The sequence below is a fragment of the Triticum urartu genome, chromosome 5A, assembly GCF_056163025.1.
Source record: "Triticum urartu cultivar PI428250 chromosome 5A, HENAU_Tu73, whole genome shotgun sequence".
NCBI lineage: Eukaryota > Viridiplantae > Streptophyta > Magnoliopsida > Poales > Poaceae > Triticum > Triticum urartu.
This window is the reverse complement of record NC_141877.1, coordinates 65495048-65514307: the sequence shown is the minus strand read 5'-3', so window position 1 is coordinate 65514307 and position 19260 is coordinate 65495048. Positions and strand designations below refer to the sequence as shown.

The window sequence follows — 19260 nt, the reverse complement described above, 5'->3', positions numbered from 1 at the left end:
GAGTGTTGACACGGTCAAAATCAGGCGTTCATGTGCGTCCACGTCCACAGCATGAGTCTGACGCCGACAGGTCCAGCGCCAGCTATACGGCCGATCCGGAGCATCATCTGATCGGGCATGCGTACGTGTACGTACGTCGATGAACTACATGGAGATCCGACCTTGAACTCCAGCTGTGCGTCATACAGCTTGCACTGGACCGGACCGCCAATACGCGTCCTCCCAGATTAAAAATACCAGCTCCGTTAGAAAAAATCAGGATGAACAATACCATATCACGTACGGTGCCCCGTGCAAGAATGGTTAAATGGGGTCACGAAAGCCAACACGTTACAGCATTATCGGTATTCCCAGTTCATCAGGGTTTAAATTCTGGTGCTCGCATTTATTTCTAGATTTATTTCAGGATTTGCAGCGATGCACATTCAGTGGGAAGATATGTTCTCGTCGACGACGAGGTGCCTACGGTGACTTCGTAAATTTCAAGATGATATGTCGACTCAATCTTTCGGAGATGCTCATAGGGATATAGTGTGCATGTGTGCGTTCATAGAAGTGAATGTATGCACGTGTATATAAGCACTTGTGTCTGCATTGTGTTACAAAAAAAAACATCATAGATGTATAGAGGCAACCTTGCCTCTAAAGTAGCCTCACATGATTTGCCTCTTACCAAATGAAAAGCCATAATGTATATAAATTCTAACCAGCTGGCCCTAGCAGAAACTGAAAATGATATTATTAGCACCAAATTTTCCCAACAAGCCAATCTCTCTCTTGTACTTTTTATGGCTTCCTAAGGTTGACAGATGGGACCGGATGGATTGTTAAAATGTTGAAGGCAGCCTCTAAGCTTAGAGACGACACTGGCCAATTTTTTTTTATTAGAGGCAGCTCATGGAATGTATAGAGCTTGTCTCAAAGAGGAAAAAGAGGGTTTAGAGACAACAAAAAGCATACACTCTAGGTGCCCTTAAGACATCTCCAACACAAACCCTTAAACAGGCCCACCCAAAAACAATCTCCCGTTTCTCGCGTGCTTTCTATCCAACGGACGTGTTGCTTTCCGCGTCGCATCATGCCGGTCGAGAGCACACACCGACTGGCATTGATTCTGCGCAATGTGACCGGACGGGAGGGCGGCATTGACCAACGCGACCTCTCGGGCATGGCCGCTACAATGCGGACGCCGACGCCCCGACACCTGAAAGGGGGAGATGTGCTCACTGCCATCACCCCCTGCTGGTGGCGGCCTGCTCCATGCGATCGCCAGGAAGGCGCATTCGTCACTACCTTGGCAGCGGCGACACCAGCTCCTCCGCCTGGAGCGCCATTACAACGAAGGAGTACGCCGACAAGGAGCGGCGTCAGCGGGACATGCACAACACCGCACATCCTTGTAGACCCAGAACTGGCTACGGCCTGGGCCTTTGACCGATCGGAGACGAGTAAGCGTCGGCTCCGGCCGCCACGAGGAGGAGATATTCAAGTACGGCCAGGAGTGATTTCCTCGCGAGTCCAACACCGCCAACCCCCCCCCCCTCCCCCCCCCCCCCATCCCACCCACCCACCCACGTCCGCGGTGACCATGGCCGCACTGTGCACGACGCAGGAGCGAGTGGAGAAGATCATCCACGAGCAAGCGGAGAAGATTAGGCCTTCTTGTTAAAAAATAATTTATTCTCGAGATTTGTATATATAATTCTTCTAAGATTGCCTTTTCATCAAAACAAAAAAAAATAAAGTTAACAATTCAAAATTCAAACCGGGTCTTTTTGCCTTTGCCCTTTTGTTAGCACTTTTGTACTTTTCCCGTTTAGATTGTGCACTTTTGTAACGCGTACGGTGCCCGTGCGGTGCTGATGTGCGATGGCTACAAATTTTCTTGACTTGGCTAGGATAGAGAATGCACGATTGGAATTAATGAGAGCGACGAGTCAACGGCCGCCATGTACTCCTCCCATATGACTCCATCTCCTATATAAATCTCCGCCTCCCTCACCTCTAAACCCATCCAAATCGATCTCACCTTCATTTCATTCCTCTAGCTACCCACATCGATCACTCCATCCTCATCTCTGTGCTGCTGCTGCTGCTGCAACAACACCAACAACAATGGCTGCCGGTGCAGCGGCGATCAGCTCGGAGCAGATGAGCGAGTACCGGGAGGCCTTCGCCTTCTTCGACAAGGACGGCGACGGCTGCATCACGGCGGAGGAGCTGTCCACGGTCATCCTCTCCCTGGGCCAGACCCCGACGCCCGAGGAGCTGCGGGACATGGTGCGCGACGTGGACGCCGACGGCAACGGCACCATCGAGTTCGCCGAGTTCCTGGCGCTCATGTCCCGCAAGGCCGACGCCGACGCGGACGCCAGCGACCCCGAGGAGGAGCTCCGGGAGGCCTTCCGGGTGTTCGACAAGGACCACGACGGCCACATCTCCAAGGCCGAGCTGGGCCATGTCATGATCAGCCTTGGCGAGAAGCTCACCGACGAGGAGGTGGAGGAGATGATCCAGGAGGCCGACCTCGACGGCGACGGCCTCGTCAACTTCGACGAGTTCGTCAGGATGATGATGCTCTCCGACTCCGACCAGCAGCAGCACTGAGATACACTGTCCGTCCATTTCTCCAATGGACAACTGACGGCCGGCCTGGTCGCCGTGATTAATTCAGGTTCAGCAGCGACGAGTCAATCCAGCTATATGTCTCAGCCAGCTGCTCCATATCTCCAGTTGATGCCGGCCGGAATTCTGCCGGAGCTTTCATTTACTCATTAACTGAGCTGCATGTATAGATGTATGGATTGGTTACTGATATTCTTGACCTGAATAATGTGATTGATCGGTAAAAAGGTCTCGTCGATGTGTTCTATCCCTCCATTCCCTTAGTAGTACAATGTTATCATGAAAAATACATTTTACATCTATATAAGATCACTAACAGTAATTGAGATAAAAATTAATGATGTTTTCTCGTAGTATCAACTTGTTTAATACTTGCATGCATGTAGTCATAATTGTTGGAAATATGAGCAATTTACCAAATAATTTTATTAACAGAAATACTAAATAACGCATGACTAATATAGTAGAGATAAAACAAGTCATACGTTCTGACAGAGAGAAGGTAAATAGCTTCTGTATATATGAACCGTAGCCTATCATATCTAAAACAGACAATATAGCAAGTAGCATATATGAAGTAGAACCTATCATGTGTAGGACAAGAATTAGAACAAGGAACTGCAGCAGAACCTTTAACAGGAAAGACAAGAACACGTACGGGACAGCAGCAGTAGAAGCGCTGGACTTGGGGTCGGTGTCCTCGCCTGCCATGTCGTCGAGGAGGTCGTGGACGTCGGGAAAGAAGTCGTCGGCGACCGGATCGTTCGTGATGAAGCAGTCAGTAGTCGCGCTGAGCGCTCCCCAAAAACCTTATCACCCTTCAGACGCGCCGTTCGAATTCAGTGTCCATTACAGAAAACGTTTCAACTCCCACGTGACCTTTCGTATACCCGTCATGCATGGCAAAAGTTTAGATATCGGCTCGGCTCATTCCCGCAACCCGCAACCCGTGGCGCGTCGTGACGAGGCGAGGCAAGGCGAGGCGTGGCGAGGCGGGCGGCGGAGAAGGAGCGCGCGTGGATATCCCTCTTGTTCTCATGCTCGTACAAGTGGGGAAAGAACCTCCCTTACAAGGAGGTCCAACTCCCACTAAACTAGCAATGTGGGACTAAACTTTAGTAGTATCCCTTGCCTTGCACAAATGGGTTAAGTGAGCCTTTAGGATTTATTAGGAATTTCTGAAATAGTTATTGGGCTGCCCAAAATAGACTAAATTCCAGCAATCCCCCACCAGATTCCAGAGGCACACAGAAATTTGTCTTTGGTTCCAAAACACTGTTTTATATACCGGTACTGCAGTGGAGACTGTTAAGTTGAACTTCCACCTAGAACTCTATGCTACACTAGTAAGCAACTTGAACAGTGGACTGGGCCTTGAACTGCAAGTTTTCTGCTAATCTATCTTCACATAAAACCTTGACCGATACGTGGCTACCGTGGATCTTCCCCGCGGGTGGAGCTTATGTGTCATACTCCGTGACCTTTCATGAGTTTACTAGAGAGAACCCTACTCTCATATATTGCGACGTTTGACAATCAGACTCATATAGGTGTGTTCTTCAAAAGATATTCTGCATGATAACATCTCTGCTTAAATAAGCCACTTAGAACACATAAAGATATACATCAACCTGCCATGCAGATTAGAAGAGTATTGCATCTTCGTGGAGTGGTATTGTGAATAGTAAGGATACTCTCCTCTCAGTTGACCAACAGCTTGTCTTCCACATCTAATTCACGGGATCTCCGATCACAAAGAATAGGTTACCACTGTGAACAACTCATATTGTGGGTCTCATACCCATCTCCCTCGATGCATTATCTGTCACATTACGTGATAGACCCTTGATAAAAGGATCTGTCAGATTTTTAGACGTTTGGATATAATCCAACGCAATAACTCTGGAGTTTTCCATTTTCCTGACAGACTTTAACCTTCTCTAAACGTGTCTTGATGACTTCATATTATCCTTTGAACTGCTCACTTTCATGATCACAGTTTGATTGTCGCAGTTCATAAGGACACCCAGTACAGATTTCTCAACAACCGGCAAGTCATTCAAGAGCCGGCGAAGCCAATCTGCTTCAACCATAGCTGTATCTAGTGCTGTGAGTTCTGCTTCCATTGTTGACCTCGTTAAGTGGTCTGCTTGCAAGACTTCCAAGAAACAGCGCCACCTCCATGAGTGAATACATAACCGCTCATGGCCTTTATCTCATCAGTATCTGAGATCCAGTTTGAGTCACTATACCCTTCAAGCACCTTTGGATGCCCGGTGTAGTGAATTCCATAATTTGCAGTGCCTTTCAAATAACGCAAAACTCTTTCTAGAGCTTTCCAATGCACATCTCCTGGTTTTGAAACAAACCGACCCAGTTTGCTAACAGCAAAAGAGATGTCAGGTCTTGTAGCACTGGCTAAGTACATAAGCGAGCCAATAATCTGAGAATACTTCAATTTGTCTCTAGCAATTCTTCGATTCTTTCGAAGCAACACACTAGCATCATATGGTGTTGGAGAGGGCTTGCAGTCACTATAGCCAAAGCGACTCAAGATCTTTTTCACATAGTGAGATTGAAGCAATGTAATCCCACAATCATCGTCTCTCAACAACTTGATGTTCAGAATGACATCAGCCACTCCTAAATCCTTCATCTCAAAACAACGAGATAGGAAATCCTTGACCTCCTTAATAACATTCAGATTGGTTCCGAAAATCAGTATGTCATCAACATACAAGCACAGGATAACTCCCTCGCCCCCACCATGGCGATAGTACACACATTTGTCAGCTTCGTTCACAACAAAGCCTGCAGCTGTTAAAGTTCTTTCAAACTTCTCATGCCACTGTTTGGGTGCTTGCTTAACTCTGTACAAAGACTTCAGCAACTTGCACACTTTTCCTTCCTGACCATCTAGTACAAACCCATCTGGTTGTTCCATATAAATTTCCTCGTCCAACTCTCCATTTAGGAAAGCAGTCTTAACATCCATTTGATGAACGAGAAGACCATGCGAGGCAGCTAGTGAAAGTAGAACTCGAATAGTGGTCAGTCGAGCCACAGGTGAGTAAGTATAAAAGAAGTCTTCACCTTCCTTTTGGGTATAACCCTTAGCCACGAGCCGAACCTTGTACTTTTCAATAGTACCATCAGGCCTAAGCTTCTTCTTGAATACCCATTTGCATCCTATAGGTTTGCACCCATAAGGACGATCAGTTATCTCCCAAGTTTTATTTGCCAAGATGGAATCCATCTCGCTACAAACCGCTTCCTTCCAGTAGTCAGCATCTTCAGATGCATAGGCCTCTGAAATAGAACTGGGAGTGTCATCTATGAGGTACACAAGAAAATCATCACCAAATGACTTTGCAGTTCTCTGTCTCTTGCTCCTAATAGGAACTTCATTGTTCTCCTCCACAGGACTTTCAAAGTGTTCCATCGAAATTGTAGGTTCGGTAATTGTAACTGGTTCCTGATTCGATGAACTAGGCATCTCCTGATTAGATGAGGTAGCCATATCCTTCATGGGAAAGATATCTTCAAAGAAAGTCGCATCATTCGACTCCATGATCATACCGACATGCATGTCAGGTACCTCAGATTTTACAACCAATAATCTATAGCCAATGCTATGAAAAGCATATCCCAGGAAAACACAATCCACAGTCTTTGGTCCAAGCTTCCGCTTCTTTGAAATTGGAGCAATGACTTTCGCCAAACAACCCCATGTTCGCAGATAAGAGAGTTTTAACCTTTTCTTCTCCCATTCCTCGAATGGAGTTATCTCTTTGTTCTTTGTGGGGACTCGGTTCAGGACATGACATGCTGTCAATATCGCCTCCCCCCACCATGCTTTGGAGAGACCCGATGTATCTAACATGGCGTTAACCAAATCAGTTAGAGTACGGTTCTTTCTTTCGGCCATCCCATTTGAATGAGGTGAGTAGGGAGGAGTCCTCTCATGGATTATACCATGTTCCGCACAAAAAGCATCAAACTCATTGGAAAAATACTCTCCACCACGGTCGGACCTAAGCCTCTTGATTTTTCGATCAAGTTGGTTTTCCACTTCAGCTTTATAGATCTTGAAAAAGTTCAAAGCCTCATCCTTAGATTTCAGAAGATACACACGGCAGTATCTAGTGGAGTCATCAATTAATGTCATGAAATATTTCTTTCCACCTTTTGTCAACACACCATTCATTTCACATAGATCTGAATGTATGAGCTCTAGTGGTGCAAGATTTCTTATTTCCGCAGTCGTGTGAGACTTACGAGGTTGCTTAGCTTGCACACACACTTGACACTTAGATCCCTTGACGGTGGTGAAACTAGGGATTAAGTTCAACTTCGCTAGTCGCGACATGCAACCAAAGTTAACATGACAAAGACGTGAATGCCACACATTGGATTCACTATTGTTGCAAATATGATTAACAACTTTATTGCAAACGTCTGATAAGGATAAACGAAACAAGCCTCCTGACTCATAGCCTTTACCAACAAAGGTTCCATACTTGGATATTACAAATTTATTCGACTCAAAGACAAGCTTGTAGCCATCTCTACACAGAAGAGATCCGCTAACAAGATTTTTATTGACGGAGGGGACATAATGCACGTTCTTCAGCCGCACGATCTTCCCCGAAGTAAACTTCAGATCGACCGTGCCAACACCACGAACAGAAGCACTTGAACCGTTGCCCATCAGCACGGTTGAAGTCCCTGCGGTCTGATAAGACGAAAACATGGAAATATCACCGCATACATGCACATTAGCACCCGTGTCAATCAACCAGTCAGGAGAATGACATACTGAAAGAATAGTGGGAAATATACCATACCCAGCATCCTTCATGTCAGTGTCTCCAATGACAACATTAGCGGTCTTGCCGCCTTTCCCAGGATGACGCTTGTCATAGCGATTAGGGCAACTAGGAGCCCAATGATCAGGATCCCCACACACATGACAAGCACCTTTCTTCTTGCCATTCTTCTTCTTGAAGTTTGTGTGTTGCACAGCCTTGTTCTTCCCATCAAACTTTGCTTTTCCATCAAACTTGCCCTTGTTCTTGAACTTGTGGGGCTGGAAGTTCTGCTTCTGTACCACATTGGCACTAGATCCTCCCTCAATACCTCGAGCACGTGTGTCCTTTGCTCTCGCCTTTTCTTCCACATCAAGAGTGCCAATGAGATCCGGGACGGAAAACTCCTGCCTCTTATGCTTCAGCAAGGTAGCAAAGTTCCTCCATGAAGGAGGAAGCTTAGTGATGATACCTCCGGCAACAAACTTGTCCGGTAGCATACAACTGAAGTGCTCAAGTTCTCTAGCAAATGATTGTATCTCATGAGCTTGCTCAACCACGGAGCGCTCTTCAGTCATCCTGTAATCATAGAATTGCTCCATAATGTACAGCTCAGTGCCAGCATCCGAGACCCCAAACTTGGCCTCGAGTGCATCCCACATATCTTTTCCATTATCAATTGACGCATAAGCATCAACTATGTTCTCACCAAGAACACTCAAGAGAGCAGTCTTAAACAGAGTATCCATTTTTCTGAAAAGCTTGTGCCTGTTGAGCATCAAGCTCTCCTTCAGGTTTGCCGAGAGTGGCGTCATAGCAACTCATGGTTTCAAACCATAAGACTGCTCTCACGCGCCACCTCTTATAGTGGATACCCTCAAACATAGGAGGTCTCATGGAAGTAGCAAAACCACTTGGGGTAAATTACCTATAATAAGGTTTATGGATTGTTGGAAATATGAGCAATTTACCAAATAATTTTATTAACAGAAATACTAGATAACGCATGACTAATATAGTAGAGATAAAACAAGTCATGCGTTCTGACAGAGAGAAGGTAAATAGCTTCTGCATATATGAACCATAGCCTATCATATCTAAAGCAGACAGTATAGCAAGTAGCATATACGAAGTAGAACCTATCATGTGTAGGACAAGGACTAGAACAAGGAACTGCAGCAGAACCTTTAACAGGAAAGACAAGAACACGTACGGGACAGCAGCAGCAGAAGCGCTGGACTTGGGGTCGGTGTCCTTGCCTGCCATGTCGTCGAGGAGGTCGTGGATGTCGGGGAAGAAGTCGTCGTCGGGGAAGTAGTCATCGGTGACCGGATCGTCCGTGATGAAGCAGCCAGTAGTCGCGCTGAGCGCTTCCCAAAAACCTTATCACCCTTCTCCCGTACAGGACTCAAAAGGTGCGGTTTCGGAGGCCTACTGTCCCGACCTGTGGTGCACGCCGCAAGACGGGATGGGGAAGAACGTAGCAGCAGCACAGTGGTCAGAACTTTGTGGCGAGAGGAAGAGGAGCTTCTGTTGTGTCTCTCTGGAGAGAAGCGACCTCTCTTATATAGGCACAGGAGAAGGACGCGAAGAGGCCGTGGCAGGAGGTGAAGCAACGAAGGGAGACGAAGCGAACAGGCAGCGGCCGAAGAGGCACGCCGTTCAAATTCAGTGTCCACTACAGAAAATGTTTCAACTCCCACGTGACCTTTCATATTCCTGTCGTGCGTGGCAAAAATTTAGATATCGGCTCATTTCCGCAACCCGCGAAGCGGCGCGGCGCGGCGCGTCGTGACGAGGCATGGCGAGGCGGGCGGCGGAGGAGGAGCGCGCGTGGATATCCCTCTTGTTCTCATGCTCATACAAGTGGGGAAAGAACCTCCCTTATAAGGAGGTCCAACTCCCACTAAACTAGCAATGTGGGACTAAACTTTAGTAGTATCCCTTGCCTTGCACAAATGGGCTAAGTGGGCCTCTAGGATTTATTAGGAATTTCTGAAATAGTTATTGGGCTGCCCAAAATAGACTAAATTCCAGCAATAATGACACTTTGTTACTTCCTTCTTATTTCTTCCTTGCATGCATGCGAGCGTATTAATGATCCCAGTTAACAAAAAGAAAAGTTAGCTTGCAAAGCAGTCATTAAATTTTATCTTAGTATCTGTAATTTGAGTTTATGGTCTTGTATAAGGGAATGGAGTTTGACATACCACTATCGCATCAGTCTTCGGGTCGATATTCGAACGTTGAATTTCATCGAACACACATTGGACAGCATTTCATTCAAATTATGGTTGGGCAGCTGTTGGAGGGCGTTTTTTTGCCACTCGTGCCCGATAAACTTCTTGTGCCCAAAAATGGAGCGGAGATGAACGAAACACAAGTGGATTTGACCGCTCAACCGCTTCTCTTCGCCACGGATGGTCCATCATATATGTGAATTGTTTCAAGTGGTCATGTTGTTTGAAAAATGTTGATCGATAAACCCAAGTGGTTGCAACGAAGATGACGAGGTGAATATCCTTCTCTTTTCTCAATGATACTTGCTCTCATTGTAGTATAGATTGTTTACTCTCAATTGTAGCATAGATTGTTTGCTCTTAATTGTGACTAACTTTCTTCTCAATGATTTCTTGTAGCTCAACCTCGCTCAAGGGATGTGCTGGAGTAGAGGGAAGAAAGGAGAGAAGAAAAAGAAAGGGAAGATCTTCACTTTGCATCATTGTTGGGCCGAGCTTGAGCATGATAAGAAATGGAAGACACGTGAGACTTTTGAAATTCCAAACAAGAAGAAGAGCTCGGTTGGGCAAGATGATCATGCATCAAGTGGGGGCGAAGAGAATAGGAGTGGCACTCCCAACTCGGTGGCGGATGAGTCCAAAAGGCCCGATGGAAGGAAAAAAGAGAAGGGCACAAAGGCTGGCAACAATGATATCAAAGAGCCACTCGAAGCATTCATCAATTCAAGGAAGATGTATGCCGAAGAGAAGAAACTTTTGAAGATAAAAGGGTTGGGGGAGAGGACAGTGGCCGAGGAGAAGAAGGCCGAGGCCTAGCACTTGAGGGTGCAACTAGAGGAGATGAATGCGGCGGTGGACGTGGAGAGGTTGGTCGAGGAAAAATAAGCAAACATCATGTTCATGGACACAAGTGATCTCGACGCGAAGCAAAAGGAATTTTTTGAGATGTGCAAAGATCAAATGTTGGCAAAAAAGTCCATGAGTTTGATGAGCTTGATGGGTAGTGGCATGAGTGGCGGCATGGGCGGCATGGGAGGTGGCATGGGTGGCGGCATAACGGCATGGGTGGGGCATAGGTGGCATAAGAGGCATGGGTGGTTTGATGAGTATGATGGGCCGTGGTTTTGGAGGTACGATGAATGTCATGGGAGGTGGCATGGGAGGTATAGGTGGCAACATGAATGGCTCAAAGCACGACAATGATGAACATGAAGCCAATGATGAGGAAAAAGAAACCATAAGTGGCAAGGAGGGTTGAGAGACTATGTATCTTTTCTTTATGTTAGCCATGCACTTTTGCTTATTTTTGGTTACACACTATGTTTGCAATTTGCATTTGAACTTTATATGTGGATTTGAAGTTGAATTTCATATTTTGTTGCTTTGTTATGCATGTAGGGATTTTACATAATTATGATGCAAAACATTGTATGATAAATTCATATGTTTGTGGCTTAAATGCATATCATGGTGCGGCTGTCCTATTTTAGGGCAGCTATTGGAGCAGTTTTGTGCCCTATAGGGCAGCTGTTGGAGACAGCGGTTGCTTGGTCAGTGAACAAACGGACAAATAACCTCTCATACGCCTCAAATGATCTCTCAAACGCCTGCTGACGTGCCCGGTCAGTGAACGAACAGAAGAGAGAAGGAAAAACGTCACCCAACCGGACCCCTATACGTCAGGGCTGTCCGCGAACCCTTATATCCATCTCAAATATGGGGAGGATATGAGGGCTCGCGGACGCGCCCGGTCAATCCGCCACGTTGGATGCGGCCTCATCCCGGACCACATTTTTTCTTTCTTTATTCATTCTTTTCTTTCTCTCTTTTAATCTCCATCAATCACATACACGTGACTGGACATATGAGGAAGAAAATAAGGAGTGTGACTATGCGGACGAACAAATAAAAGCTCAAAATAAACGCGCCCAGTCTACGGGCGTTTAAGGGGTCGAATTAGAGATACATGGCTGACTGAAGATGCTCTCGCTGGCACGAAACCATCTGGCGATCGGTGACCCATTTCTTTGGTTGACATTTGTGCCTCAGTCTATTCAATCATGTTATTTCTTAAAGTCAAAGTTACGAGGATCTGAACTTGAGCTGTGAGGTTGTGAATGTGACTAGCTGCTGGATACATTCCTCTTAGCTGGACTGTCACTCTGTCAGGCCAGCCGCCCAAACGTGGCGGTGGTCGGCGGCATGCAGCCTGTCACGCGCTGCGGCTGCAAAAGAACTACGCACGCCCAGCGCCCAGCCGTCCTTGTTATGTCCAGCGAGCCATCTGTGAGCTGTGCCATCGGAGATCGGCGACCAAGTCCTGCACTGCACGCGTGCGGTGTCACGTTGACATCTGAGCTGCTAAGCTAGTAATATACCTTTTTTTTTTGCGGGGTCTAAGCTAGTATACTTTACAAAGGAAGATTATGGCAAAAAGAAAAGTAGCCCGTGAAAACATTTCACTCAGGAGCATCAATCATTTGAATGTCCTAATTTGGTCATGCGACTGCTTTAAAAAAAACAATTGCTCACTTTGATGTCCCAGGCAATGAAAAAGGCACTCTTATATATATATAGAAGGGCACTAATCTGTGCCGGCGCACCGGCCCAATCGTTCGGCCGGTCGCGTCAGGGCCGTTGGATTTGAGCCGCGTGGGCCATTGGATCTGGCGGAAAAAAGGATTTGCCCCGCAGCTTCTTCTCACTGAAATCACATCTCCCACTCGGTGCGCGCATCCTCTCCCCTCTGGTGGCTGACCTCGTCGCCGGTCCCCACCCCTGCCGGCCGTCCTCGTCGCCGGTCCCCATCCACGCCGGCCGTCCTCGTCGCCTATCCCCACCTTCGCCGTCCGTCCTCGTCGCCGCCTTGACCCATGAAACAGCTGCACCTGCGGTTGTAGCTCTCGACAACGACGGGTGAAGCTCAGGTTGCAGCTTCGCCGCCGCCCCTCGCCGCAGCCCTGTCGCCATGGCCACACCCAACCATTCCTTTCTCCTTCATCATCCATGTGCAGATATATTTTGCTTCAACCATGGTTCATTTTTGCTACGACCGGTGACATGAATCGCTACAACCATTCTTGTTGACAGTCACGGCCGCGTCCACGCATGGGGGTGGCCATGCCCCTCCTCTTCCTCCTTCAAATCTCACCGCCAGCTAGCCCCAATCCCGTGCAGGTCCATACCTTCAACGTCAACGCCATGCCCACTTTTTTCCGTTGCCCACCGCTGCAGGTTCCTTCCGCCCCGGCGAGCCGGAGTTGAAAGCCGCCATGGATAAGCCATCCGAGAGTTGCTAGAACCGTCCAGAAAGGTAGCGAGGAAGAAGGGGATCGGGAGGACGAAGGTAGCGAGGAAGAAGATAAGGCAGGGGCTAGTGGGTCACGCGAGGCGTACGATGGCCTCGATCGCGTGGCTCGCGCAGGACTGGCTGGAAGTTTTGGCCGGTGCGCCGCGTAGAAACGTTTCCCTATATAGAAACATACAGTTGCACAACAAGGAAAGGAAAGGAAGAAGGCGGAGAGGCTGAATTCCTTGGCAAGAAAAAAGATCGTGTCACCTACGTCCCTCTCACGAACAGCATTGATAGCCGCCCCACCCATGGGCATCTCCCTTCCTTCCCCTCTCCTTGCCGGCACCAGAGGGCGCTGCCTGGGGCAAAATTTCGTATTTTGACCCTTTTCTGAAAGTTAATCGAGATCTGACCTTAGTTTGTAAAAATTTCAGGATCTGACCATTTTGCTACTATCAAGGTTCATAGCGGTAGGATGTAACAGCCTACCGCCAGGGACCTTGGCGGTAGGAAACACCCCTACCGCCAAACAAGCTGGCGGTAGCCTAATACAACCCTACCGCCAAAGTGCCCGGCGATAGATGCGAGCATGCACTGTGTTCCATACTTAGGAAAAATTTCCGGTAGGGTGTGCAACCCTACCGCCAGGGACCTTGGCGGTAGGCTATTAAACCCTACCGTCATGGACCATGGCGGTAAGAAAGGGTCAGATCCCAAAATTTCTGCAAGGCAGAGTCACATCTCGATCAAGTTTCTAAAAATGGTCAAAACATGAAATTTAGCAGCCGTCGGGCGAAGCCCGGTCAGCGTTGGCGGCGGCGGGGTTCCTACTCCCTCCCTGGTGCGCAGCAGCAGTGCGACATGCGGTGGCGTGTCAGGGGTGCGACGCTGGCGCAGGGCGTAGCAGCTGGGATGCGCACATCATGGCAATCAACATGCGGCCCAGATGTGCCATGGGACGAGGCGCTGCCGGCACGGACGCTCCACACCACCCCTTCCACCCTCATCTCAAAGCAGCCACCACCGACGCACCTTCAGCCGCGGCCATGGCGGGCCGAGCCCGCCACCCCACACGAGCCAGCCAGATCAAGTTGCGCGCCCACAAAGCGGCCCGAGCGCCACCATCCTCGGAGCCAGCGGGCTCCTCCGGTGGTGGCTAGGTCAGAAGGAGAGGGAGGGGGAGGTAGGCGGTGGCGCTGAGAGTTTCCTCGTGTCGCCGAGGAGGGCAACTCGGGGGGCGAGAAAGTTGATGATATTCAATAATATTCCGGCGGATGCGAGCACGCAGGGAGTGTAGAATCAGTCACCGTTGATTTACTTGTCATAACTTCTTATCAAACTATAAGGTAAATAATGGTCAAGATCTTATAAACATTTATTTACACAATTACATAAATATAGGTAGATAAATCAGGAGGTAAAGTATTAGAATATTTAAATCTTGTTGCCTCGTACGGGTATTGTCCTAGTAAACGAAAACATGAACACGCGGTTTAGTAAAATGGATAGCATCCGTTTCCACGTGACACCCAAACGTGAATATCCGAATTGAAATTAAATTCAAGTGCTATATAACTGGATTTGGAATCATATCAAATGAATCAAACTCAATTCTTGGGAACAAAACGAGGCGTAACAAACATCAATCTTTCAGCCCCAAGAATAATTCGAGCAGAGCTGCAGTTTATGCATTCAGTCACACCAGAGCATTTGGGCCTCACGCGCCCGGCCTGGGGCCTCGAGGCGCAGTCCATGGACGAGATCCTCGGGCGAAGGGCAACACCTATAGACCAGTCGAGCTCTCGGAGGAAGACGCCGCACTCCCTGCACTGGTCACCCATGACGGCGTGGACCGTGCTGTCCGCCACGAGCACCAATAGACGCGCGTGCATCTCCACGCGCACGTGACCGCCGTGGCCACGAGTCGTGCTGGATGTGGCGCGCGGAGGGTGCCGTCCACGGTCCATGCCCGGGGACGACGGTGGCTGTCCATGGCGGGCTTGGCGAGTTGAGCGAGTTCGGACAGTGGCGTCCTTCTCTGTGCATGCAGCAGTAGCAGCAGCAACAGCCGGGCGCGCAACTGCTAGAGCACTCACGCACACAAACACAACACATGCACAGAGCACGCACTCACGCCCAGGTGCTAGAGCACGCACCCACACAGCGCACGCAGGCACTCACACACACGCGCACGCCAAGGCACACGTCATGCACGCCCAGGTGCTAGATCACGCACGCACACAACACACACACTCACACAGAGCGCTCACGCACACACAAGCACGCCCACGCACACATCATCCGCTGGCCGTCCGCCTCGAGGCGTCGTCGTCCGTCCGGCTTCTGCTCCTCTCCCCAAGCAGGTGCTCCACGAGCAGACCGGTGGCTGTATGTCGAGCCCAGCCGCCGCGCGCTACCTCGCCGTCGCCTCATCCGCGCTCGCCCCAGCACCGTGCTTGGAGAGGCCCAGGTTTTCCGGGCTGGGTGAGCAACAAGGCCGGCGGGGGCAGAGCCACGGCCACCTCCGCCGGAGCTCCATCTCCGCCTCAGGTTTTCCCGCGTGCTCGGTGAGAGATGTACCCCGTTGGGATGGACTGAGTAGGGCAGGGGCAGTTTGGACATTTTACAATGGGCCCATCCTGCCAGAGGCAAATCATCAAGTTTCTGTCAAAGATGTGGCAAAAGATCAATGCCAATGTAAACAAGGGCACGGCAAAGGTGGGGAGTTGGATAATCACTGGAGAAAATTATTTAACTCTCTGCACCACTGGCGCCGACGGAACAGAATCACCACGTTCAGTTAGTTTCTTTTATTATTTATAATATAATCTCTACCTTTTTCCAATAACAGTTGTAACCAATCAATCAAGAATTCAAGATCCATTCATCCAGACATGCATGGCTAGCTTAGCTAACTTCCTCCCTGACAAGATGTGTCCGTCCACCGAAGAAATGGACGACGGACGGACGGACGGACTATATATCTATCTCGGACAGACTCTCAATGCTGCTGCTGGTCGGCGTCGGAGAGCATCATCATCCTGACGAACTCGTCGAAGTTGACGAGGCCGTCGCCGTCGAGGTCGGCCTCCTGGATCATCCCGTCCACCTCCTCGTCGGTGAGCTTCTCGCCGAGGCTGATCATGACGTGGCGCAGCTCGGCCTTGGAGATGTGGCCGTCGTGGTCCTTGTCGAACACCCTGAAGGCCTCCCGGAGCTCCTCCTCGGGGTCGGCGGCGTCCGCGTCGGCGTCGGCCTTGCGGGACATGAGCGCCAGGAACTCGGCGAACTCGATGGTGCCGTTGCCGTCGGCGTCCACGTCGCGCACCATGTCCCGCAGCTCCTCGGGCGTCGGGGACTGGCCCAGGGAGCGGATGACCGTGGACAGCTCCTCCGCCGTGATGCAGCCGTCGCCGTCCTTGTCGAAGAAGGCGAAGGCCTCCCGGAACTCGCTCATCTGCTCCGAGCTGATCGCTGCTGCGGCACCGGCGCCGGCCATCCTGCTACCTCTTCTTCGATGCTTGCACGGAGATGGCTATGGATTGGTCGATGTGGGTGGGTGGGTAGGAGAAGGAATGAAGCTGAAGGTGCGATTAACTTGGATGTGTTCAGAGGATTGTGAGGTGGTGGTTTATATAGGAGGCGGATGGCAAGCAGAGGCAGGAACGGTCATGTCGGAGATCTGAACGCCGGAGGGAGAAGCTGTGTGGCTGCCGTTGACTCGTCTGTCACACACGCGCACGCATTAATTCCAGTAATCCCGTCTTCAATCCTAGGCCAAGCCAAGTCAAAGGAGATGGGTCGATGCAGATCAGCGCCCCACCGCACGCACGCACGCGTTCCCAAAGTGCAAAATCTAAACAGTTTAGAAAAGGAGGAAGATGGATTCTTCTGAAATCGCAAAGGCAAAATGCTTGCAATTTGAATCGAATACTCCTCCTTTGCGGACTACATCTGCATGCTCTTTTTTTCATTTGAAGATTTTCTATAGTCTAGTTGAAGTCGTCATCTATGCTGGAGTAGTAAACTGGTGGCGGCACGGGGCGCACCGCCCGTGACGTGGTTTTGTTAATCTCGAGGACGCGTCCGTCCAGCGCCATGGGCGGCCCGGGCGCAGCTGTGAACAGCTGGACAGGTCGGGGCTGCGGGCGACACACGGCTCGGTCGGTGCGGTGTCCGCTTCCGCCCACGCAAACACGGATTCGCATCCTCTGCACTGTCCTGCTGCACTTCCTGGCCCAAACCAGTGTTCCTACTAACAATAATAGGTTCATATAATTTGGCAAGTGTACGTACGCACACCATAATTCCCAGAGATTTCAGAATGTCTGGTCTGGTTACACGACCAGCTCCAAGTTCACATGCATATTGTATCGGCACGGTGGCACAGAGCACAGTATTATTCTGAGGCCTGTCTGGGGAACACGGGAATAGAATTGTAGAATTGTAGTGCTGCGTGTTTCTCTGGACGGCGACACTTTTGCTACGCGACACCTAAAATGTTTGAACCGGCAGTGACAAGACTGGGATGCGAAGATTAGTACGTAGTACGCGCCTACGCGGTGTCGATGAACCGCAAACCACCAGCGCTGGTCACCAGTGGTCAAACCATTGCTTCCACTTTTACTACTCCATGAGCGAATATCCCTGACGCCTTTGATCTTCAGTTTAGCTTTTTACCGGAAAAATGTTGTGAGCGAACGTTCGGCGAGAGGGCTTGCAGCGCGACCATGTTGCATGCCGTTCGATCGGCGTCGGCGGCCTCATGCGTACGGTCACGATGCAAGCGAGAGAGAAGAGTGAATGTGGACTGAAGCAGCGAGCCAGCGTCGCGCACAACGCCGTCGCACTATGCACATGTCATTGTTGTCACCGGCTTTTGCATCGCTTTTATAAATAAAGTGATGAGGACATCTTTTCTATTGTTACACCCGCCGCGACTCCTACATTAGTTATTCCACCTGGTCCTATTACTAGAGCGCGAGCAAGACAAATAAATGGCCAGGTACTATCGCTCCTTTGTACATATGATTTAGCTAACGAGAATATGATATTACACTCATGTTCTGATTTAATTATACTCAGAAACCAAGGGATCAAATAATCAATTGAAGAGGAGCCTTTAAACCAAATGGAACAACACTCTTTGCGTGCATGCTCTCAACCGTCCTTGCATGCATGCACACACCGCACCATCCATCCCATCCATCGTGCATGCCATGGTACAGGAAGCAGATGCCACAAGACCCAAGCCAATTAATTTTTGTTGCATGGACCAAGAGACATCACGTTTTGGGCCATGGTGGGCCAACACGATTTGACTACTTTCTACGTGCAGCACTCGGTCGCCGTACGGACCGGTGTCCGATCAGCCCCAGGCGGCATCTGCTTTAATAAATAGCTAGGTTAAGTTAGGGTTTAGACTTGGGTTTTATTGTATTGTCTAGCCATCGCTACAATTCGCATCTACGAGACGTGTAGGACTACCGCCTTGTCAGATCCACAGTGGAACCCTAACTTTTCATCTAGTTCGTGTGCTCAGTTTATTATCCGCAATTTCAATTGCAATTCACCTTTGTTCTTGCCGGTTCTTCGGTTGCTTGCAGGAACTTGAACCTCGTTGTTCAGGTTGATCGTGCCTACGGCAAGGTCAATAACCATCGGAGATTGGTTTAGCGATTGTCGAGGCGTATCGTCGGATACGGTATAGCCGGATCGTCAAGGTCAAAATCCACCAAATCGATAATTACCCCCACTCTCATCGAAAGATCGGGCCGCCATCACATCAAGTGGTATCAGTTTTCAGGTTGATCGGTGAGAGATTTACAACTTTATTAGATTAGTTATTTTCTGTCCTATAAACCCACAAAAAAAAGCAAAAAAAAAATAGATTAGTTCATTCTTTACACCTGCCTTTTTCGCCTTTAGCAATTTTTGTATCTAGTATTTGTGTAGTTGAATTGTTGGTTGCATTCATCCTAGAATTAGTGCTGGTTTAGATTAGTCGGAGAGCAAATCATCTACTAGATCAATCTGTTTTTGTCCACCCACATAATCCTTGCCGCAACGCTACTTTCCAATTTGAAGAAAATTCCAAAAAAAATAGACAGGTGTTGATTACAATCGCTCTCCACATTACCGCACTCAGCATTACGCGAATGACCAGACGCACAGTTATCTCTGTCTGACGCTGTGCGTGCTTGCCATCTACCAGGTTTTGCGTTACGCGAGGCACCAGACATCTCACATGTTTTGTCTGCCACCACGCGCCACCCCAAAAATCTCCGCCGGCTGA

At 49.1% G+C, this 19260-nt stretch overlaps 2 protein-coding genes across 2 annotated transcripts; one reads left to right on the top strand and one right to left on the bottom strand.

Annotated features, from left to right (window-relative positions):
- The first annotated feature begins 2015 nt into the window (after positions 1–2015).
- Positions 2016–2959, top strand: LOC125555640 (calmodulin-like protein 5). Its single transcript, XM_048718528.2, has one exon. The coding sequence runs from the start codon at positions 2116–2118 to the stop codon at positions 2605–2607; it is 492 nt and encodes a 163-aa protein (XP_048574485.2). The 5' UTR covers positions 2016–2115; the 3' UTR covers positions 2608–2959.
- Positions 2960–15744: 12785 nt separating this feature from the next.
- LOC125507896 (uncharacterized) lies at positions 15745–16671 on the bottom strand. Its single transcript, XM_048672418.2, has one exon. The coding sequence runs from the start codon at positions 16462–16464 to the stop codon at positions 15967–15969; it is 498 nt and encodes a 165-aa protein (XP_048528375.1). The 5' UTR covers positions 16465–16671; the 3' UTR covers positions 15745–15966.
- Between the last annotated feature and the right edge of the window lie 2589 nt (positions 16672–19260).

What these genes read in the sequence shown, in the direction of transcription:
- LOC125555640 (XM_048718528.2), top strand. Translation starts at nt 2,116, where the DNA reads ATGGCTGCCGGTGCAGCGGCGATCAGCTCGGAGCAGATGAGCGAGTAC.
- LOC125507896 (XM_048672418.2), bottom strand. Translation starts at nt 16,464, where the DNA reads ATGGCCGGCGCCGGTGCCGCAGCAGCGATCAGCTCGGAGCAGATGAGC.